This window comes from Rhinoraja longicauda, chromosome 25 (assembly GCF_053455715.1).
Source record: "Rhinoraja longicauda isolate Sanriku21f chromosome 25, sRhiLon1.1, whole genome shotgun sequence".
Taxonomy (NCBI): Eukaryota; Metazoa; Chordata; class Chondrichthyes; order Rajiformes; family Arhynchobatidae; genus Rhinoraja; species Rhinoraja longicauda.
In genome coordinates, this window is record NC_135977.1 from 34,336,324 (window position 1) to 34,357,419 (window position 21,096).

Below are 21,096 nucleotides of genomic sequence, written 5' to 3' on the forward strand. Positions count from 1 at the left end.
AGCACAAGAACAGGTCCTTTGGCCCAAAATGTCCATGTCGAACATGATGCCAAGACGATCTCCCAGAGACACAGAGACACAGAGACACAGAGACAGTCACAGAGTCACAGAGTCACAGAGCCACAGAGCCATACAGAGTCATACAGAGTGCAAATAGGCCCTTCGGCCTAACTTGCCCGTGCTGACACTCATGCCCCATCTATACTAGCCCCACACGCCTGCATTTGGCCCACATCCCTCTAACCCTATTCTATCGATGTACCTGTCCAAATGTTTCTTTAACGTTGAGGTAGTAACTGCCTCAACTGCCTCCTTGGGCAGCTCACTCATAATATTTACCACACTTTGTGTAATAAAGTTGCCCCTCAGTGTCGATTCCCCAACTCTGTGCATTTACTCGATCTATTCCCTTCATGATCTTATTCACATATACAAGATCAGCCTCATCCTCCTGCACTCCAAGGAATAGAGAACTAGGGTGGGGGAGGGGTGGGGAAAGAGGGAAAGTAAGGTTACGTGAAGTTAGAGAAATCAATATTCATACTCAAAACGTCACACATTCCTTCTCTCCAGAGATGCTGTCAGTCCCTCGAGGTCTCCTATCGTGCCGGCTGTGTCCGACTTTTCCCTTCCCGTCTGTGACACAGTGTCAGACCTGACGTGGCAGGTCAGAACCCTGCTGCTGCTCCCTCAAGCCTATCCTCCCCACAGCATCATCCACAGGCAGACCTGTTGTGGATGGGAATAGCCCCAGGGATACCTGCACTTCCTGCCTACTCCCTTTGCTGCCGGTACCTTGGGCATGACCACCTCACTGTAACTCCTGTCTACGACACTGTTACACCCCAGATAATCCTGAGCTCATCCAGCTACAGCTCCAGTTCCTTACGCAGTCCTTAAGCAGCTGCAGCTGGACGCAGTTACTGCAGGTGCAGTCTCCAGAGGCACTGGGAATCCTCCTGACTTCCCACATCCAGAGCATTCCAATATCCAACCTGCCATCCCAACGACACCAAACACCTTGAAAGAATTATACAGAAAACAGACTGCACCTTAAACCTGCCCTGACCCTTATCTCAGCACCCTCACCAAAGCCTCCTGAACCAAAGCCTCAACACAGCCTTGCTCCCACAGCCTTGCTCCCACAGCCTTGCTCCCACAGCCTTGCTCCCACAGCCTTGCTCCCACAGCCTTGCTCCCACAGCCTTGCTCCCACAGCCTTGCTCCCACAGCCTTGCTGTGCTCACCCTTCCCATCCTTTTATTGGCTCTCCCTCGCCTAGTCAAAATCTGCTTTTTAAATGTCTTGTTTTTACTTGAAGAATGCTTACCTTCAATCAAAACCAGCTCTGTCTCTCAACTCTTGCCAATTTTTCAAAAATACTTTCTAAAAATGACTACTCAACTCCTCTCTCCTCGAGTTTTGAAGGTGAAATATGATATTTACTCCACAGGAGCTACCTACTGGCAGAGGCTGTTGAATGATGGGAACTCTTTGGTTAGGAGGATGGCACGGTGGCGCAGTGGTAGAGTTGCTGCTTTACTGTGCTGGAGAACCCAGGTTTGATCCTGACTAAAGATGCTGTCTGTACGGAGTTTGTACTTTCTCCCCGTGACCTGCGTGGGTTTTCTCCAAATGCTCCAATTTCCTCCCACACTCCAAAGGCGTACAGGTTTGTAGGTTAATTGGCTTGGTATAATTGTAAATTGGCTTTAGTGTGTGTAGGCTGGTGTTAATGTGTGAGGATCGCTGGTCGATGCGGACTTGGTCGGTCGAAGGGCCAATTTCCGCAGTGTATCTCTAAACTCTAGTATAAAGGTGGGTTAGAGAGGGTAGATTATTCAGGGTATTCAATGAGGAAGTAGATCATTATTTTTTGAAAGATTAGGGAATTGGGGGTTGTGGGGAAATCTGCGGTTAAAGAAGAGATGAGGCCTGGGGAAATGACACTGAATGGCAGGTTGGGCTGAGGGGCTGTGACCAACTCCAGCGCTACTCTCTCACTGTAGGGCACAAAGCACATCACAAATCATTAAGTCTTCTTTTAATCATAGACATAGTAAGCTGGCAGTGAATTGGGATAATCAATGTGATGATGATTGTTTCATGGTCATTGACTTAGGTATTGATATTGGACATAGTGACATCACTTGCTGTACTCGGAGTTAATGCCTTGGCATCTCTATACTAAAACTCTCGTTTGTTTGTTTGTTTGTTCCTGAACTACAGCCAAAATGGTACACGATAGCGCAACGATTTTAGGCCCACCTTACTCACCGTCGTCCCTTTGGTGCTAATGGAAGAAGTTTCATTTAAAATCAGTTATATTTTTAGTTATTCACGTCTTAAAGTTTAAATCTATCTCCTAGGGAGGGAAGGGGGAGGATGGGAGGGAGGGGGGAGGGAGGAGGATAAGGGGGGTTGAGGGGGTTGGAGTGAGGGGAAGAGGGGGAGGGGAAGGGGGAGGGTGGGGGACCTGGAGGGAGGGGGAGGGAGGAGGGAGGGAGGGGGGCAGGGGGAATGGGAGGGGGGGAGGGGGTAGGGAGGGAGAGGGGAGGGGGGGAGGAGAGGGTTCTACACCAATGCAGGAGAGGTTTTGGCCCAACAGGTCCACTCGGTCTAGTGTTTTTTATCTGCCCAACAGAAAAGACAAGCGCTTGAACCAAATCTCAATTGAAAGGCAGCATTTCTGAACGTGACGTACTCTCTCAGCACTGCATTGATACTCCATGCTAGACTTTTATGTCATGTGCTTGAGGTGAGATGTGAATCAGGTCAGAACAATGGTCATTGCTCAGTCACAACTATGAGCCACTGCCAGCAGGCTAAGGGCACGCACCCCAGGAAAGTCCGGAATTTATTGGCTCATTTCAGATCAACACCACCAATTTGACACAAAACTCACCTTTAAGATCCATCCAGTTCTGTTCATTAAAAGTAACAATTCCATTGTTGACTAGTACCTCCACACTGTTCTCATTGTCAGCAATACGGACTTCAATTAAATCAGAGTCACTTTCCTGCATGGCAACGGCAGTAAAGCCAGTCACATTTGCATTTGTTCCTGCAGAAAGCAAAAATAGGTAGTTATCAATCAATATAAAGGAAAACACATATAAAAGTTCAGAAGAAGATCTTGGAGATGTTGATCATACTGTTCTGAATATAACTTGGACGTCATGCCCACTTCTTACGCAGTGATCCTGCAGATTGATGCAGCATTGTTAACAGCCCACTGCTAAACAGCTCATTGTTACAGTACAAATATTTCATAGAGTCATACGGAACAGAAACAGGCCCTTCAGCCCAACTTGTCCAAGCAGACCAGGATGTCTATCTGAGGTCACCCCATTTATCTGCACTTGGGTCCTATCCCTCCATGCATCTGAAAAAGTGTATTTTAAATGTTGTTTTTGTACCTATCTTATCCAATTCCTAAATAGTCAACGTGAATCAGAAGAGCAAATATGCCAGGAGATTGCAGGCAGCTGCAGGACTAGTAAAGTTGTTGTAGTAGGGGATTTTTAACTTAATCTAATTGTGACTGGGAATGGCACAGGGCAAAGTGTTTAGATGGGGTGGAATTTGGCAAAGGTATTTAAGAAAGTTTCCTCAGGCAATATGTAGAGGCCCTACATGGAGAGGGCAATGATCGATCTAATGTGCGGAAATTCAGAGGGGCTAGTGGAGAGGTGTTTGCCCACTGTTCTATTAGGTTTCAGATAGTTATGGATAGGGACAGGGCAGACTCACAAATTAAAATGTTTAATTGGGGCAAAGCCAACAGTGATGGTATCAGACAGGAACTCGGTCAAGTTGATTGGAGCAGGTTGGTTGCAGGTAAAAGAACGTCAGGAGAGTGGGATGTTTTTGAAAGTGTGGTGACTGGAGTTATGGCTGTGCAAGTTTCTGTTCAAGTGAAGGGTAAGGCAGGTGGATGAAAGGAAGTTCAGTTTAGTTTATTGTCACCCGCACCAAGGTACAGTGAAAAGCTTTTGTTGTATGCCAATTCGTCAGCAGAAAGACAATATACAATTACAATCGATCCATTTACATGATAAGGGAATAACGTTTAGTGCAAGGTAAAGCCAGCAAATTCCGATCAAGCATAGTCCGAGGATCACCAAAGAGGTAGATAGTAGTTCAGCACTGCTCTCTGGTTGTGGTAGGATGATTCAGTTGCCTGATAACAGCTGGGAAGAAACTGTCCTGGAGGTGGAGGTGTGTGTTTTCACACTTCTATCTATAGCTTTTGCCAGATGGGACAGGGAAGACGAGGGAGTGGCCAGGGTGAGACTGGTCTTTGATTATGCTGCTGGCCTTGCCGAGGCAGGGTGAGGTATAAATGCAGTCAAGGGAAGGGAGGTTGGTTTGTGTGATGGTCTGGGCTATGCCTGGATGGCCAGAGAAATTGAGGCTCTGGTCAAGAAAAAGAAGGAGGCATCGAACAGGTTGGCAGCTGGGATCAAGTGTATCCCTGGAGGAGTTCTAGCAGCTGAGGAGCATGCTAAATAAGGAAGTCAGGCAGGCAAAAAGGGGCAGGAAGATAGTTCTGGCAGGTAATATTAAGGAGAATCCAAAAGTATTTTACAAATACATTAAGGGGAAAAAGGGAAACCAAAGCAGGCATTTGTGCTTGAGGCTACAGGAGGTGACCAAGGTCCTCCATGAGTATTTCTCCTCCATTTTTGTTGTGGAGAAAGGCATGAAGACCAGGGGACATTGGAAGTGTCTTGAGGGTAGTCAGTATTACGGTCGAGGATGTGCTGAATCTTCCAATGAGTATGAAGATCGTCAAATCTCCTAGACCTGATGAGATATGTCCAAGGACACTGTGGGAAGCTAGAGAAGAAATTGGAGATACCCTGGCTGAGAGTTTAGTTTAGAGATACAGCACGGAAACAGGCCCTTCGGCACACCGAGTCCATGTCAACCAGCAATCCCCGCACATTAGCACTATCCTACACACACGAGGGAAAATTTACATTTATACCAAGCCAATTAATCTACAGAGTGTGGGAGGAAACCGAAGATCACGGTGGAAACCCACGCAGGTCACTGGGTGAACGCAAACTCCGTACAGACAAGCACTCTTAGTCGGGATGGAACCCGGGTCACTGACGTTGTAAGCGCTGTAAGGCAGCAACTCTACCACTGCACCACCATGCCGCCCTTTTGAGAGTTATCATCATTAAAGTCATGATTAAATATAGGCGAGGTGCCAGAAGACTGTAGGGTGGAAAATGTTGTGCTGCAACAAGGGCTGCAAAGAAACTAGGGGCGGCACAGTGACGTAGCAGCAGAGTTGCTACCTCACAGCGCCAGGAACCCTGGTTGGATCCAGACTTGGAGTGCTCTCTGTATGGACTTTGTACATTCTCCCTGTTACCCCATGAGTTTTTTCCTAGTGCTCCGGTTTCTTCCCACATTCCAAAGACGTGCAAGTTTGTAGGTTAATTGGCTTCTGTAAATTTTCCATAGTATGTAGGATAGAACTAATGTATGGGTGATCATTGGTCGGTGTGGACCCAGTAGGTCAAAGCACCTGTTTCCATGCTCTAAACTAAATTGAACTATAGGCCAGTGAGCCTAACATCTGTGAGCAGAAAGTTACTAGAGAATATTCTGAGGAATAAGAGACATATGTATTTAGATAGACAAGGGCTGATATGACAATGTTGTGTCTCTTTTTAAGAAGGGCTGCAGGGAAAAGATTGGGACCTACAGGCCAGTGAGCCGAACATCTGTGGTTGGAAAATTACTAGGGAATATCCTGAGGGATAAGATACATACAGGGCTGATTGGGGATAGTCAGCATGGTTTTGTACGTAGAAGATCATGCCTCACAAATCTAAAAAGGTTCATGAGGGTAGAGCTGTAGATATTGTATATATGGATTTCAGCAAGGCATTTGACAAGGTTCTGCTGCTCTGGAAGGTTAGAACACATTGTATCCAGGGAGAACTGGATAGAAAATTGGCTTCTTGGAAGGTTGATAGGGCAGAGCTATAGATATTATAAGTATGGATTTCAACAAGGCATGTGATAAGGATCCACATGATATGTTATTATGGAAGGTTAGATTGTGTGGGATGGAAGGAGAGCTAGTGGACTGGATAGAAAATTGGCTTCATAGAAGTAGACAGGGAGTGACGGTAGAAGGCTGTTTCTCGGAATGGAAGCCTGTGACTGGTGGTGTGCCTCAGTGTTCAGTGCTGGGCCCATTGATGTTTGTCATCTAAATCAATAATTTGGATAAGGACTTACAAAGCATGATTAGTAAATTTGCAGATGACCACAAAGGAGGTGGTATTATAGATAGCAAAGATGGTTATCAAAGGTTAAAGCTGGATATTGATCACTTGGGCAAGCGGGCAAAAGAATAGTTCATGGAGTTTAATGCAGATAAATGTGTTGTATTTTGGGAAGGTTAATCAGGGCAGGGCATTGATAGTAAATGGCACGACTCTGGGGAGTTGCAGAGCAGAGGAATCTAGGAGTGCAGGTACATAGTTCCATGACATTGGTGTCACAGGTAGATAAGGTACAGTCAAGAAAGCTTTTGGCACATTGGCCTTCATCACTCAGGGTATTGAGTCCAGAAGTTGGGATATTACAGCTGTACAAGGTGCTGGTGAGGCCACAATTGGAGCATCGTGTTCAGTTTTGGTCACCCTGCTTTAGGAAAGGGTTGGTTAGGCTATGACTGTATTTCTTGGTGTGCAGGAGGATGAGGGGTCATCTTATAGAGGTTATAAGATCATGAGGGGAGTAGGTAGATGCACAGTCTTTTACTCAGAGTAGGAGAACCAAAAACCAGAGGCCATAGATGTAAGGGGAGAGGGAAAAGATTTCATAGGAAACCATGGGGCAACGTTTTCACACAGAGGGTGGTGGATATATGCAATGAGCTGCCAGCGGAGGTAGTTGAGGCAGAAACTATAACAACATTTAAAAGACATTTGGAAGGTCCATGGATAGGAAAGGTTAAAAGGGATATGGGTCAAATGCAGTCAGGTAGGACAAATATGGATGGAGAACCTTGGACAGTAGGGGTAAGTTGGGCTGAAGGGCCTGTTTCCCCGCTGTATGACTCTATGACTCTCATGCTGCAGATACTCAGGGAGAATGCTACAGTAGTACTCAGAGAGACATACTGGAGGGGACGTCTTCTGAGGCATTAGGGATTGATCTTGAAATGGGATTATATTATAACCACAAAGTTGTAGTGGGTGACTTTGACCTCCCAACATTGACTGGGACTTAGTCTGGGCAAGAGGATTAGAAGAGGCAGGATTTGTTAAGTTGATCCAAGATGGTTTCCTTCCAGGGTGGTACAATGGTAGAGCTGCTGCCTCACAAGGGTTCGATACTGATTACAGATGCTGCTTGTACATTCTTCCTGTGATCACATGAATTTCTTCCGGTTTCCTCTCATGTACCAAAGACGTGCAGATTTGTAAGCACTAATGTATGGGAGATCGATGGATGACGTGGACTCGGTGGGCTGAAAGGCCTATTTTCACCCTGTTTCTCTAAACTAAACTAAACTGTACCAAACAATGTGTGGATAGTGAGAATTGGGGAGGAACCATACAAGACCATGTATTGGGAAACAAGCCTGGCCACATGGCTGGTGTTACGATGGAAGAGCATTTTGCAGATAGCGATCACAACTCCATAAGTTTTAAGATTGTTTTGTATAGGGACAGATCTGGCTGTTGGAGGAAGATATTTAATTGGGGCAAGGCAGAGTACAATGTCATTAGGCAGGAGCTAGGAGGGTAGATTGGGAGCAGTTGTTACTGGGTAATTCCACATGAGGGAGTCCCTTGAAGTCAATTGATCAAAATGCAGGATCAGCATGTTCCAGTACGGAGAAGGGAAAAGGACGGGAAGGTTAGGAAACCGAAAATGACCAATTTGGTCAGGACGTAAAGGGAAGCGTATGTCAGGTTTATGAAGGATATATCCCTCATTATGAAGGATATAAACTGTGTAAAAAAGAACTTGAGCAAGCAATTAATAGGCCTGATAGGTGCCATGAAATGTGATTGCTGAGTCGATTTAAGAAAATCTGAAGGCTTTTTATACGGACACTAAAAATAAGAGAGTGACCAGGGAAAAGGTAGGACCACTCAGGGATATGGGAGGGAATCTATGCTTGGAGTCAGAGGATGTAGATGAGGTACTAAGCTAATACTTTGCATCTGTATTTACCAAGGAGAAGGACTTGGAGGACAACGAGATCAGTGTGGAGAATACAAATATGCAAAGGGCAGTTTGAGATTAAGAAGGAGGAGATGCTGGGGCTCTTGAAGAACCTTATGGTGGATGTCCCCAGGCCTGGTGGGATCTAGCACAGCCTATTGAAGAAGGCAAGAGAGCAGATTGCGGGAACCAGATGAGGATCTTTGTTTCTTGCATGTACAGGATTCACAATGACTCGATCCTATGGATTTAGAACTGGCTTTATTCATAGAAGGCAGAGGGTTGTGGTGGAAGGTAGATATTCTGGAGGTCTCTCACTAGTGGAATTCTGCAGGGATCTGTGCTGGGACATCTGCTGTTTGTAATATGTATAAATGACGTACACGTAAATGTGGGTGAGTTGCAGACAGTGAGGAATGCTGTCAGAAGACACAGCGGGATACAGATCAGCTACAGAAATGGGAAAGTAAATGGCAGATGGAGCTTATCTCAAGCAAGTATGAGGTGTTGGGTAGTTGGATGCAATGAGAGTATAAACAGTTAATGGCAAGACCCTTAACAGCATTGATGTTCAGAGGTATCTTGGGAGTCCAAGTTCATTGAAGGTGGCAGCACAAGTAGATAGGGTGGTAAAGAAGGAGAATGGTATGCTTTCCTTCATTACTAATGGTATTGAATATAAGAGTCAGGAAGTCATGATGCAGCTCTATAGGACTTTGATTAGGTCGACATGGAGTATTGCGTGCAGTTCTGTTCACCCTGTTACAGGAAAGATGTGGAGCCTTTGGAGAGGGTGCAGAGGTTTGCTAGAATGCTGCCTGGTTTAGAGGATTTCAGCTACACGGTGAGGTTGGATAAAATTGAAATAGACATAGTAGAAGTATATCAAATTATGAGAGACATAGATAGGATAGACAGTCAGAATTTTTTTCCCAGCGTGGTAATGTCCAAAACTAGTAGACATATAGTGGGGGAAGGTTTAATGGAGATGTGTGGGGCAAGTTGTTAACAAGGAGAGTGGTGGGGGCTTGGAACACATTGTCAGGGATGGCAATGGAGACAGATACGATAGTGGCATTGAAGAGGCTTTTAGATAGGCACATGTAAGTGTAGGGAATAGAGGGGTATGGATCATGTAGATGTGATCAGTTTAACTTGGCATTATGTTTGGCACAAACATTGTGGGCTGAAGGGCTGCAATATTCTTGTCTACATTCAAGACAGTGCATCTGAAGTAAAAATAGAAAAAGCTGGGGAAAAAATTATATTAGGCCACATCTGTGGAAAGAAAAGAAATTGGCATTGTCTCTGAGAGTTTGCAGGGTCTAAGTGTTGTAGATGCAGCGTGATATTTTAAAGTTTCCAGAAATGTGTTATCTGTATACTCTCATTTGTTTGTTTGTTTGTTCCTGAACTACAGCCAAAACGGTACACGATAGAGTGACAATTTTCAGCCCACCTTACTCACCGTCATCTCTTTGGTGCTAATGGAAGACGTTTCATTGAAATTGGTGTTATATTTTTTAAGTTATTCACATTTTAAAGTTTAAATCTATCTCCTAGGGAGGGCGAGTAAGGGAGAAAGGTGGAGGGAGGGGGGAGGGAGGAAGGGAGGGGGGTGGAGGGAGGATAAGGGGGGTTGAGGGGGATGGAGTGGGGGGAGGGGAAGAGGGGGGTGGAAGGGGAGAGGGGAGGGGGGAGGGGGAGAGGGGAGGGGGAGGAGAGGGGAGAAGGAAGGGGGAGGGGAGAGGGAGGGGGAATGGGGAGGAGGAGAGGGGGATGGGAGAGTGGGGGAGGGGGGGAGGCGGGGAGGGGGGAAGGGGGGGAGGGGGGAGGAGAAGGTGCTGTATCAATGCAAGAGAGGTTTGGGTCCAACTGGTCCACTTGGTCTAGTTGTACCTAAAATCTGGTGCTTGGAGACTGAATAATTGGACCACCTTTCGTTTAAGGAATATCTACCAACTATTCACTTAGCTGTGTCTTTCCTTAAGACCCCAGTTTGTACTGTTATTCCTGACGTTTATAATCAGAGCCGCCTCAATGATGCAATTCATTTTAAACAAGAGCAATTAATATGCTCACAATCAACCATTTATTTGACTATCATTAAAAGTAAAGATCAAAGATGGACTGTGGTATACAATAGACATTAGACAATAAACAATAGGAGTAGGCCATTCAGCTCTTCGAGCCAGCACCACCATTCAATGTGATCATGGCTAAATGATCATGGTATACTATGATTAATTTATAAGTACGTTTAGAGCTACATATTGGAGAAATATTTCTGGACATAAATCTCTATTTGGAATCAATAGCATCCCAAGTGGCCAATTGTTTAGCTTCACTACCACTTTTCTTGTTTCAAATAGTAATCCAATTCCATTTTTAAGTTAGTATTGGACTTGCTTCTGCCTTCCATTCAGGCTGTTAATCATAGCAACCTGCATAATAATCATTTTATTCTCGTTTTCACTTGTTCGTTTCCAAATACAGAGACCAGAACAACTAGTCACTTATTTCTCCGTGTAAAATGTTTTCTTGAAACAGCACATCCTATTGATTAGCCAATGTCTGAGCTCAAAATAAGCTTTTCATGTGCTCATTAATTGGAATTCTAAAGAACTGTTGAAATGTTTTTTTCTCATATTTCTTTATGACAAAGGAGATGGTGATTTGGCCCATAGAGTCCATGCTGACTGGCAGAGAAACCCCATCAATCTCATTGCCCCACAACCTGCTCTCTCACACACGCCCATAAACACATCCTTTTCATTTCACTACCTGCACACTCGGTGAACTATACAGTCATCAATTAACCTAATAATCAACAATCTTTGGAATGTGAGAGGAAAACTGGAGCACTCAAGAAAAGATCATGTAGTCACAGAAAGAACATGCAGACAACATCAAAGATCAGGATGGAACCAAAATTCTAAAGCAGTAAGACAGTCACATGACTTGCAAGAGACTGTGTGTCTTTGAGATTATTATTTAGCCTCCTAGAAATTGCTACCAGCTCTCCATTAGACCCGATAAAGAAATAAGTCAGAAGAAATGAATTGCAGTAAGCCCACATTATTAATGATTTCTTTATAATGGATGTTGGTTATTGTGGACAGTAATCAGACGCCACTGCCTCTAAGAAAGCAGGCGGCTAGTCACACTATGCCATGGAAATTGACAAGCAATTGAAATTCATGTCCAATTGCCACGATCCACACTTAACTATTAAACAATGTAATTAACACCCTTTAGTATTTTTATGTTACAGTAACAAAAATACATTTTTAGCTGTTAAAGAGAACTTTGTACACTCAGCAGGTTAGCGTCTTTGGAAGGAGAAACAGAATTAAAAACAAAGGTCGATGTCCTTTCACCCTGAACTCTGGTGGGCAGTTGGTCGTGGGAATCTCACTGAGAATGGGGCAGGGTTTCCTCACCCTACCCCCATGCCACCCCAATGCCCCAGACAGACTGCTGCCAACGCCAACCCACACGGGTCATGCCACTACCGCTGATCCTTACCTGCGCTCCGGCCACCATAACTTTGCCGATCCTCATCTCTCTCCCAGCCACCAGTAGGCTGGGCCCGTCAACTCACCTGGATTCCAGGCCTAGTTCCAGACAGAGAGTCTGAAGAAGGGTCTCGACCTGACCTATCCATGGTCTCCAGAGATGCTGCCTGACCTGCTGAGTTACTTCAGCGCTTTGTGTCCTTTTGGGTACTAACCTTCAGTTCTTTATTTCTACTACTTGTGCAATGATATTTTATTACTCAGTAATCCCTTACTCGATTATAGCAGACAATCGGCAATGTTGGACACCATTATAAGGAGAGTGCACTGGACACAAACAGCTGGATATTGATCAATTGACATTATTCCAAGCAACATTATAAAATAGCCTCCCCTTATTCTATGCATCATTGCTACCACATGACTGGCTAGAGTTCCACTGGTGTAATGTAGTGAGAAATAGAAATGGGCTTGTATATCTTGGAAAGAACAGATGGCTCCCAAAAGGCAGCTGCTTGTAAATAAAGTTGTTGCCCAAAGATTCTTACCTTCTGTATTTTTGATTAGTTTTGTCCTTCCTTGGATTTGCAAAATTCCACTTGTGGAATGTCCTTCTCCTTTTACCAGGGTGTACTCTCCCCTCCCATTGAAGGTGAAGTTAGCACCGTCAAACGTGAAGAGATGTGGATCCCCAAATGCCGTGCCTGGAAAAGAGGAGAAGAAATCTGACAATATTGCTGTAAGAATTTAGATAGTTATTTACATATGGGTGTTTCCATAAATACAGCACTCAGTAGTGAAACTGAACGTCTCCAGACTTCCAGGTTATTTTCCTGCTTTTTATTGTAATATTTCCATAAAATTCTTGCCATTGTTGTCATCATTCCCGCTGGGGTCCTTTTCCAGTCGACTTTAGCCAAATTTAGTTCTATGCCTTCTCTTTTAGTTTTATACTGTCCTAGGCTTCCTTTGTCAGCCATGGTCACCTCATTCTCCCCCGAGAGTCTTTCTTCCTCTTTGAAATGAAAGGATCCTGCATCTTCCAAATTATTCCCTGAAATTCCTGCCTTTTTTCTGTTCCACCGTCATCCCTGCTGGGGTCCCTTTCCAGTCGACCTTGGCCAGCTCCTCCCTCGTGCCTCCATAGTCTCCTTTGCTCAGCTGCAACACCAACATCTGATTTCACCTTCTCCCTCTCCAATTGCAGATTAAATGTTATCATATTGTGGTAGGTACCACCTAGTGGTTCCTTTCCCATGAGTTCCATTATAAAATCTGGTTCATTGGACAACACTAAATCCAGAATTGCCTTCTCTCTGGTAGGCTTCACTACAAGTTGCTCTAAGAATCCATCTCAGAGGCACTCTACAAATTCCCTTTCTTGGGGTCCTGTACCAACCTGATTTTCCCACTCTACCTGCATATTGAAATCTCCTATGACCACCATAACATTGCCTTTCTTACATGTCAATTGTATCTCCTGATGTAACTTGTATTCAAAATCCTGGCTACTGTTTGGGGGCCTGTAAATAACTCCCGTTAGGGTCTTTTAACCCTTACAATTTCTCAGCTCTATCCACAAAGAGTCTACATCTTCTGATCCTATGTCACCCCTCGCTAAGAACCGAATTTCATTCCTTCATAACAGAGCCACCCCACCCCCTCTGCCCACCTGTCTGTCTTTCTGATAGGACGTATACCCCTGAATATTCAACTCCCCGCTCCGATCCTCTTGCAACCACGTCTCTGTAATTCCCACATCATACCGACCAATTTCTAACTGTGCTACAAGCTCATCCACTTTATTCCTTATACTACATGCATTTAAATACAACACCTTTATATCGACATTCACCTCCCCTTCTTTCACACCGGTCCCGATTTTACCCAACCTTACTCTCTTATCCCATCTTAAATATTCTGTCCCATTAAGTCTGGAGACTTCTATAACTTTTCCTGCACTCTCTTTCACTTTACCTCCACCCTTACACTTCCAATTTGTCGACCCCCCCCACCCATACTATTTAGTTTCAAGCTCTATGTCCGGCCCTGGTTATACGGTTTGCCAGGAGTCTGGTCCCAGTCGGGTTCAAGTGGAGTCCGTCCCGTCAGAACAGTTCCCTTCTTCCCCAATACTGGTGCCAACGTTCCATAAATTCAAACCCACTCTTCCACACCAGTCTTTGAGCCATGCGTTCAACTCTCTAATCCTCTCAACGCTTAGCAGAATCTCTTTCCTTGTTGTACCCACGTCATTGTTGCCCACATGGGCCACGACGGCCGGATCTTTCCCCTCCCAAGCCATGTTCCTCTGCAGGTCAGATGAGATGTCCTGAACCCGGGCAGCAGGCGGGCAACACAGCATTTGGGACTCTTGATCCTCATGTCAGAGAATAGTGTCAATGCCTCTCACTATACTATCGCCAATGACAACAACCAATCTATAACATATGGGATGAGTGCAGGATTGATGGTTTGTGAGGATTCAATAGACCAAAGGGCCCGTATCCATCCTATGCAATTCTACAAATTAATTTCTGTCTAATCTTCTATAAAAAGACTGGACAAGCTAGATGCAGGAAAAATGTTCCCAAAGTTGGGGGAGTCCAGAACCAGGGGTTACAGTCTAAGATTAAAGGGGAGGCCATTTAAAACCGAGGTGAAAAAAAACTTTTTCACCCAGAGAGTTGTGAATTTGTGGAATCTCTGCCACAGAAGGCAGGGGAGGCAAATTCACTGGATCAATTTAAAAGAGAGTTAGATAGAGCTCTAGGGTTTAGTGGAATCAAGGGATATGGGGAGAAGGGTTACTGATTGTAGATGATCAGCCATGATCACAATGAATGGCGGTGCTGGCTCGAAGGGCCAAAAGGCCTCCTCCTGCACCTATTTTCTATGTTTCTATGTCTAATCGTTCCTTTGTCCATCAATGCGTGAATATATCTCCATCACTTACCAATCTTCGGCGGCCTGTAGGTGCGGCAGTCACTGGAAGGTCGCAGATCAGTGTATTGCTGGCAGTTATCAGACCACAGGCAGCAGTAATAGAAACTGATCACATCGTAGAGGCCGTGGGAGAAGCCAGGCACCCGGGGGGGTCTCTGGTACGGCGGCGAGCCCCAATCGTGTCCCCGGTCGGGAGTGCTCCCTCCTGTGGAGTCTATGGTCAGTATCTGTCTTCCTCTGGCATCGTAGCAGCACTGTTGGCCTGCTCCATACTTGGGACTGGTGGAAGAAGGATAACACCAACACAATAACCTTGCTGCAAGGAATGGCCATCAATGAAACTATGTGTGGTGAATTCAACGTGGTAAAACTTCCAACTCCATTAAAGCAAGGCCAACAGGGGTAGAAAATATCATATCAGGCAATTTAGAGATGGCCAGGGTGAAGGCAGCTTAGCATAAGTAGGTGTGTAGAAATCCATACAGAAAACAAATGTAGGATGAATGAGGAGACTTGATCACATTCCTGGTATGGGCCTTTACAGGCTGTCCACTCACTATTAATGGTGGGATTGCCATGAACTGAATGTTGAAGTCATTCTGTAGGCTCAAGGATAAAGGACTGGCTGTCTGATAAACATCCTGGGCCAACACAGAGCTGTCCATAGTGTTGTTAAACTGTCCCTTTATGCCTCGCCGGACACCTAGTTGGGTATGCACAGTGTTTGTCTTAAGGTCATAAGTGATAGGAGTAGAATTAGGCCATTCGACGAATCAAGTCTACTCCGCCATTCAATCATGGCTGATCTATCTCTCCCTCCTAACCCCATTCTTCTGCCTTCTTCCCTTAACCTATGACACCCGTACTGATCAAACTATATAATCAAAATATGTAATCAAACTGTCCTAATTACTATGTGATTAAAGCTAAGTATCACTAGTCTGTTTGCAGCTGGGCATGGACTGAAGATATGCACAATACTGCATGTTTTCCGTGGTTCTGGGATACTCAGCAGCTCTCTCCTCATTGGTGTAATAATTAAATCTTTGGCACTTGAAATGGACTTTGGTCTCAAGTGATGCTTCAGTCATTCAATTTTCCTAATCAATGGCTAAATCCCTAAATCAAAGGTAGATGTTTAAGTATCTGAGCATGGAGAGGAAGACAGGTTTCAAGACAATGATCTGAGCCGGGCCTTGACACCTGAAGGCAAGGCTGTCAACAGTAGAGTAAAACATCTCAATACAGTCACAGTGGAAGACACCAGCAACAGGACAGAACCTCAGGACAGCCAGGGACTGAAGTGAGTGCAGTTGCTATTACCATGGAGAAGGTGAAAGATCTGAAAGTGGATAAATCACCTGCACCAGATAGACTACATGGCAGGGTTCTGAAAGAGGTGGCTGTACAGATTGTGGACGCATTAGTAGTGATCCTTCAACAATCACTGCAGTCAGGAATGGTTCCGGAGGACTGAAAAATCATGAATGTTACCACTGTATAAGAAGAGAGCCAAGCAACAAAAAAAGGAAATTATAGGCTGGTTGGTCTGACTTCAGTGGTTGGTAAGATTTTAGAGTCCATTATTTAGGATGAGTTTTTGGTACTTGGAAGCACATGATAAAATAGACCAAAGTCAGTTGGTTTTGTTAAAGGGTGATCTTGCCTGACAAATCTGTTGGAATTCTTTGAGGAAGTAACAAGCAGGATAGTCAGTGGGTGTTGTTTACTTGGAGTTTCAGAACATCTTTGATAAGGTGCCGCACATGAGGCTGCAAAACAATATGGAACCCATGTAATTAGAGGGAAGGTACTAGTAGGGTCTGAAGAAAGATCTCCACCCAATACGTTACCCATTCCTTCGCTCCCGAGATGCTGCCTGACCCGCTGAGTTACTCCAACATTTTGTGTCTAGAATGGATAGAAGATCAGCTGTCCAGCAGAAGACAAAGAGTTTGAATGAAGGGGGCTGTTTCACATTGACTGCTGCTGGCTCGTGGTGTTCTGCAAAGGTCAGTGTTGGCTCTGCTACTTTTCACGTTATATGTTAGTGAAGCCGGATGATGGAATTGATAGCTTTGTGACCAAGTTTATGGATGAAACAAAGATTGGTGGAGAGCAGTTAAGAATGGGGAAGTAGGGAGTCCACAGAACAGGACTTGAACAGGTTTGAAGAAGGAGTAAAGAAGTGGCAAATAGAATGCATTATGGGAGACTGTACAATCATGCACTTTGGTAGAATTAATAATGGCACAGACTATTTTCTAAATGGGGAGTGGATTCAGAAATAAGAGAGGCAAAGGGATTTGGGAATGCTGGTGCATGATTCCCTAAAGTTTGGTTGAGTCGGTAGGAAGGAAGACAAATGCAATGTTAGCATTCATTTTGAGAGGACGAGGACATAAAAGCAGGGATGCTCAGACCACAATTGGAATATTGCGCGTAGCTTTGGGCCCAATATCTGAGGAAGGATGTGCTGGCATTAGAGAGGTCCAAAAGTGCAGGCGATTACAACAATGACCCCAGGGTCATTGACCCCAGCAGAGAGGTCCAGAGGAGGTTTACACCAATGACCCCAGGGATGGTTTGGTTGATGTCTGAAGAATCTGGGCTTGCACTTGCTGGAGTTTAGAAATGATAAGGGGGATCTCATTGAAACCTACCAAATAATGAACGGTCTCTAAGAGTGCATGTGGAAAGGATGTTTGCAGTAGTGGGAGAGACTAGAAATAGAGAGCATAGCCTCAGAACAAATGGACGTACCTTTAGAATGGAGATTAGGAGAAATTTCTTCAGCCAAGTCAGTGGGAATTTTTAAAGTGGAGATTGATAGGTTCTTGATTAGTAAGGGTGTCAAAGGTTACAGGAGAAGCACAGAGGAGTGCAGTTGAGAGGAAAAAGTAGATCAGCCAGGATCGAATGGCAGAGAACACTCTATGAGCTGAATGTCCTAGCTCTGCTCCTGTCTTATGGTCTTATCTGTAAGAAGCACAGATATCTCAGTAAATTCAGGAGGTGGTAGAGGTAGAGGAAATAGAGAGGGTCAAAGCCCTCAAACAATTTGTATTGAAGAATGAGAAATTTAAATTGAATCATTCTTGGAGCTGCACCGAATGAGAGAAGGTAATGATGGGCAACAGGTTATGCAGGGCCAAATACAACAGGTTATGCAGGGCCAAATACAACAGGTTATGCAGGGCCAAATACAACAGGTTATGCAGGGCCAAATACAACAGCAAGATTTTGAATATTTTATGAATGATCTAACTTTCCAAATCAATGACAGGCAGAGGTAATTCCTGCAGCACTAAACTTGCACACAAGAACACAAAACCATAGGAGTAGAAATAACCCCTTAACTCAATCCCACCACTCAACATGATCATGGTTGATCCACCCCAAGCTTCAACTCCACTTCCATCCTAGATCCCCATAGTCCTTGCCATCTCTTCAAAATGTGTCCATCTTCAGTGGAAATACTGCCAATGATCCAGCCACCACAACCCTGTGGGATAGACAATTCCTGGGACACCACCCTCTGTGAGAAGGAACTTCCATGCACAACATAATTACTAAGCAGTGAACTACCCACTCCAGCTGATTCCAATCACGTGGTTGCAAAATGACAGTGAACTGAAGATTGAGTGGAGAGAATAGGAAGAAATGCATTGGTCCTTTATTGTCAAGCCACTAGATGGCGCACCTAGCCTGGGGATGAGACAGTAGAAACAAGCCACTAGATGGCGCACCTAGCCTGGGGATGAGACAGTAGAAACAAGCCACTAGATGGCGCACCTAGTCTGGGGATGAGACAGTAGAAACAAGCCACTAGATGGCGCACTTAGTCTGAGGATGAGACAGTAGAAACAAGCCACTAGATGGCGCACTTAGTCTGGGGATGAGACAGTGGAGACAAGGAACCTCAGATCCATGTTTTGGGTCAGGTGTAAAGAAAGGTCCTGACCTGAAACATCCATGTTCTCTAGAGATGCTGCCTGACCTGCTGAGATATTCTGCGAATGAGAAAGTGGATATGTGTGTGAGTGAATGAGTGAGAGAGAAAAAAAACAATAAGGGAAAAAAGCTGATTGAAAGAGACACAGAGAGAGAGAGACAGACATAGAGGGAGAAAGTAAGTGAGAAACAGTAAAAACAACAACCAAAGAAATGGGACAATCAAAAACAGTAAAAGAGGCACATAGAAACTGATGTCCTTGGGACACTCAAAAATATAACTGAAAATGGGAATAAGTAACCCTTGCTTTCCCTCGCTCTCTGTTTCTCCCCTACACTAGTTCTCCAACTTGTTTCACCGTGCTCCTGATTAATTTTACCGATTGTATGCCTCGTTTTCACCTTCCCCTTAGCCAACAATTAACAATTCCACATTCCCTTGATCATCGTCTCCTTTAATCTGTCGTTTTCACATCTTACCCTTCCATATCTAGTCTTCCTCTCCCCTGACTCTCAGTCTGAAGAAGGGTTTTGACCTGAAACGTCACCCATTCCTTCTCTCCAGAGATGCTGCCTGTCCCACTGAGTTACTCCAGCACTTTGTGTCTAACCAGTGTCTGCAGTTCCTTCCCACACATGAAAATGGAATTCTTTATTTGTCCCATCATTTTCATCTGAGGAGAGTGATTATTTAAGTAACTCCAGCTCTAATTGAATACAATGCCAGAGGATCTAACGTATCCAACTAAGTGAGCAGACTGATCTAATATCACGTGTCCAAATTTAATAGTGCAAAAGCTGCCACAGCTTTGCAATTACTTCAACTCATCCCCACCTGAAACATTTATCCGTGCCTAGTCTTGACTTGACCATTCAAACACACTCCCTCATTTCACCCTCTACACACTTGAAACCTCTGAGCATACTTTCCTTTAGACCAACTCTCTTTCATCCTTAACATAGCTGACCTTTCACGATTACCTATTAAGTAATGTCCCAATGTTGAAATATGTCTTTTTAAATCCCTTCAATGCCCTCATCGTTCCCTATCTTGGTGATATCATTCTAGCTTCGCATCATTCTGAGGTATCTGTATCCCTCATCCCCAATTCCACCCTCTTAATGATTTAGTTTAACTGGTTCATCTTTCACAAACAAGGCCTAAACTCTGGAATTGCTTCCTCAGCCTGTCCACCTTTCTGCCTCCCTTTCCTCCTCCAGAGTCGAGAGTCACCAATCAAGAATATATTATGGTCATACGTCCTGAAATGAAACAACAAAATTCTTACATGCAGCAGCACACAGATATCTAAACATAGCACTCACTGGACGCCTTAATAAACAACAAAAAGAAGCTCAGTATACAAAACAAATAACATAGTATAAAGACAAAAACAAAGCCCCAAGTCCCGAGTGCAGTTCATAGTTTGGAGTTTAATTGGAATGGAACCTCATTCTCGTGTGACAGCAGACAGTAGCTAGGAATGTTCGGTGAACTATTGTAACTTTGTTGGTGCCAAATCATGGCAACACTTGTGTAGGAAGGAACTGCAGATGCTGGTTTAAACCGACAGATAGACACAAAAAGCTGGAGTAGCTATCTGAAGAAAGGTCTCCCGAAACATCACCCAACACTTGTGTACTGCCTAGGTGAGGTCTGCTGTATGATTTAACCGGGTTGGCAGCAAAACAAAGCATTCCACTGTACCTCGGTTCATGTGACAATAAAGTATCAGTCTGAAGAAGGGTCTCGACCCGAAATGTCACCACTTCCCTCTCTCCTAGATGTTGCCTGACCTGTTGAGTTACTCCAGCATTTTGTGATACCTTCGATTTGTACCAGCATCTGCAGTTATTTTCCTACACATAAAGTATAATTGATCTTTGCTTGATCTTTCCCTCTCTCCTCCAGGATGACCATCCCAATTTGAATGAGTTATGTCCATGCACTGCTGGGCCTGAAAAATGCATGGGACGGTGCAGGTAGCACCTCCCAGCTGCACGGCTGCATCTGCCCCGTCCCCTGCCTTCCACATGCAGGGTCAATGTCCTCTTCCCTGTGATAGGTAGGTACCCCACCTACTCATTCACCTGTGAATGACCAGTTCTTCACAACATATTGCACAGTAGTTACATAAGAAGTACGGCTAACTGATTAACAGAATCAAGTTGGACACAAAATGCTGGCGTAACCCATTTCTTCTCCCCAGAGATGCTGCCTGCCCGCTGAGTTACTCCAGCATTTTGTGTCGATGTAAACCAGTATCAGCAGTTCCTACTCAAGAGAACCTGACGTGGGGGGACCCTGACGTGGGGGGACCCTGACGTGGGGGGACCCTGACGTGGGGGGACCCTGACGTGGGGGGACCCTGACGTGGGGGGACCCTGACGTGGGGGGACCTTGACGTGGGGGGACCCTGACGTGGGAGGACGCTGGCGCTGTTTGTTCGCCGCTTCTCCGTCTGGA

At 44.8% G+C, this 21,096-nt stretch overlaps 1 protein-coding gene and 1 long non-coding RNA gene across 3 annotated transcripts in view; one reads left to right on the forward strand and one right to left on the reverse strand.

The window, feature by feature from the left end:
* LOC144605775 (uncharacterized) overlaps positions 1-20,926 on the forward strand; it is a 50,725-nt gene extending 29,799 nt beyond the window's left edge. For both annotated transcript variants that reach the window (XR_013548890.1, XR_013548889.1), the window contains exons 3-4: positions 16,591-16,687; positions 20,542-20,926. This is a non-coding gene — a long non-coding RNA (uncharacterized LOC144605775). The remainder of the gene's footprint in view (positions 1-16,590; positions 16,688-20,541) is intronic.
* susd2 (sushi domain containing 2) overlaps positions 1-21,096 on the reverse strand; it is a 100,221-nt gene that overhangs the window by 39,286 nt on the left and 39,839 nt on the right. Inside the window, exons 8-10 of the mRNA XM_078421327.1 lie at positions 14,686-14,954; positions 12,278-12,433; positions 2,906-3,064 (exon numbers count right to left, since the gene is read on the reverse strand). Of these exons, the coding sequence (XP_078277453.1) occupies positions 2,906-3,064; positions 12,278-12,433; positions 14,686-14,954 (584 nt within the window). The remainder of the gene's footprint in view (positions 1-2,905; positions 3,065-12,277; positions 12,434-14,685; positions 14,955-21,096) is intronic.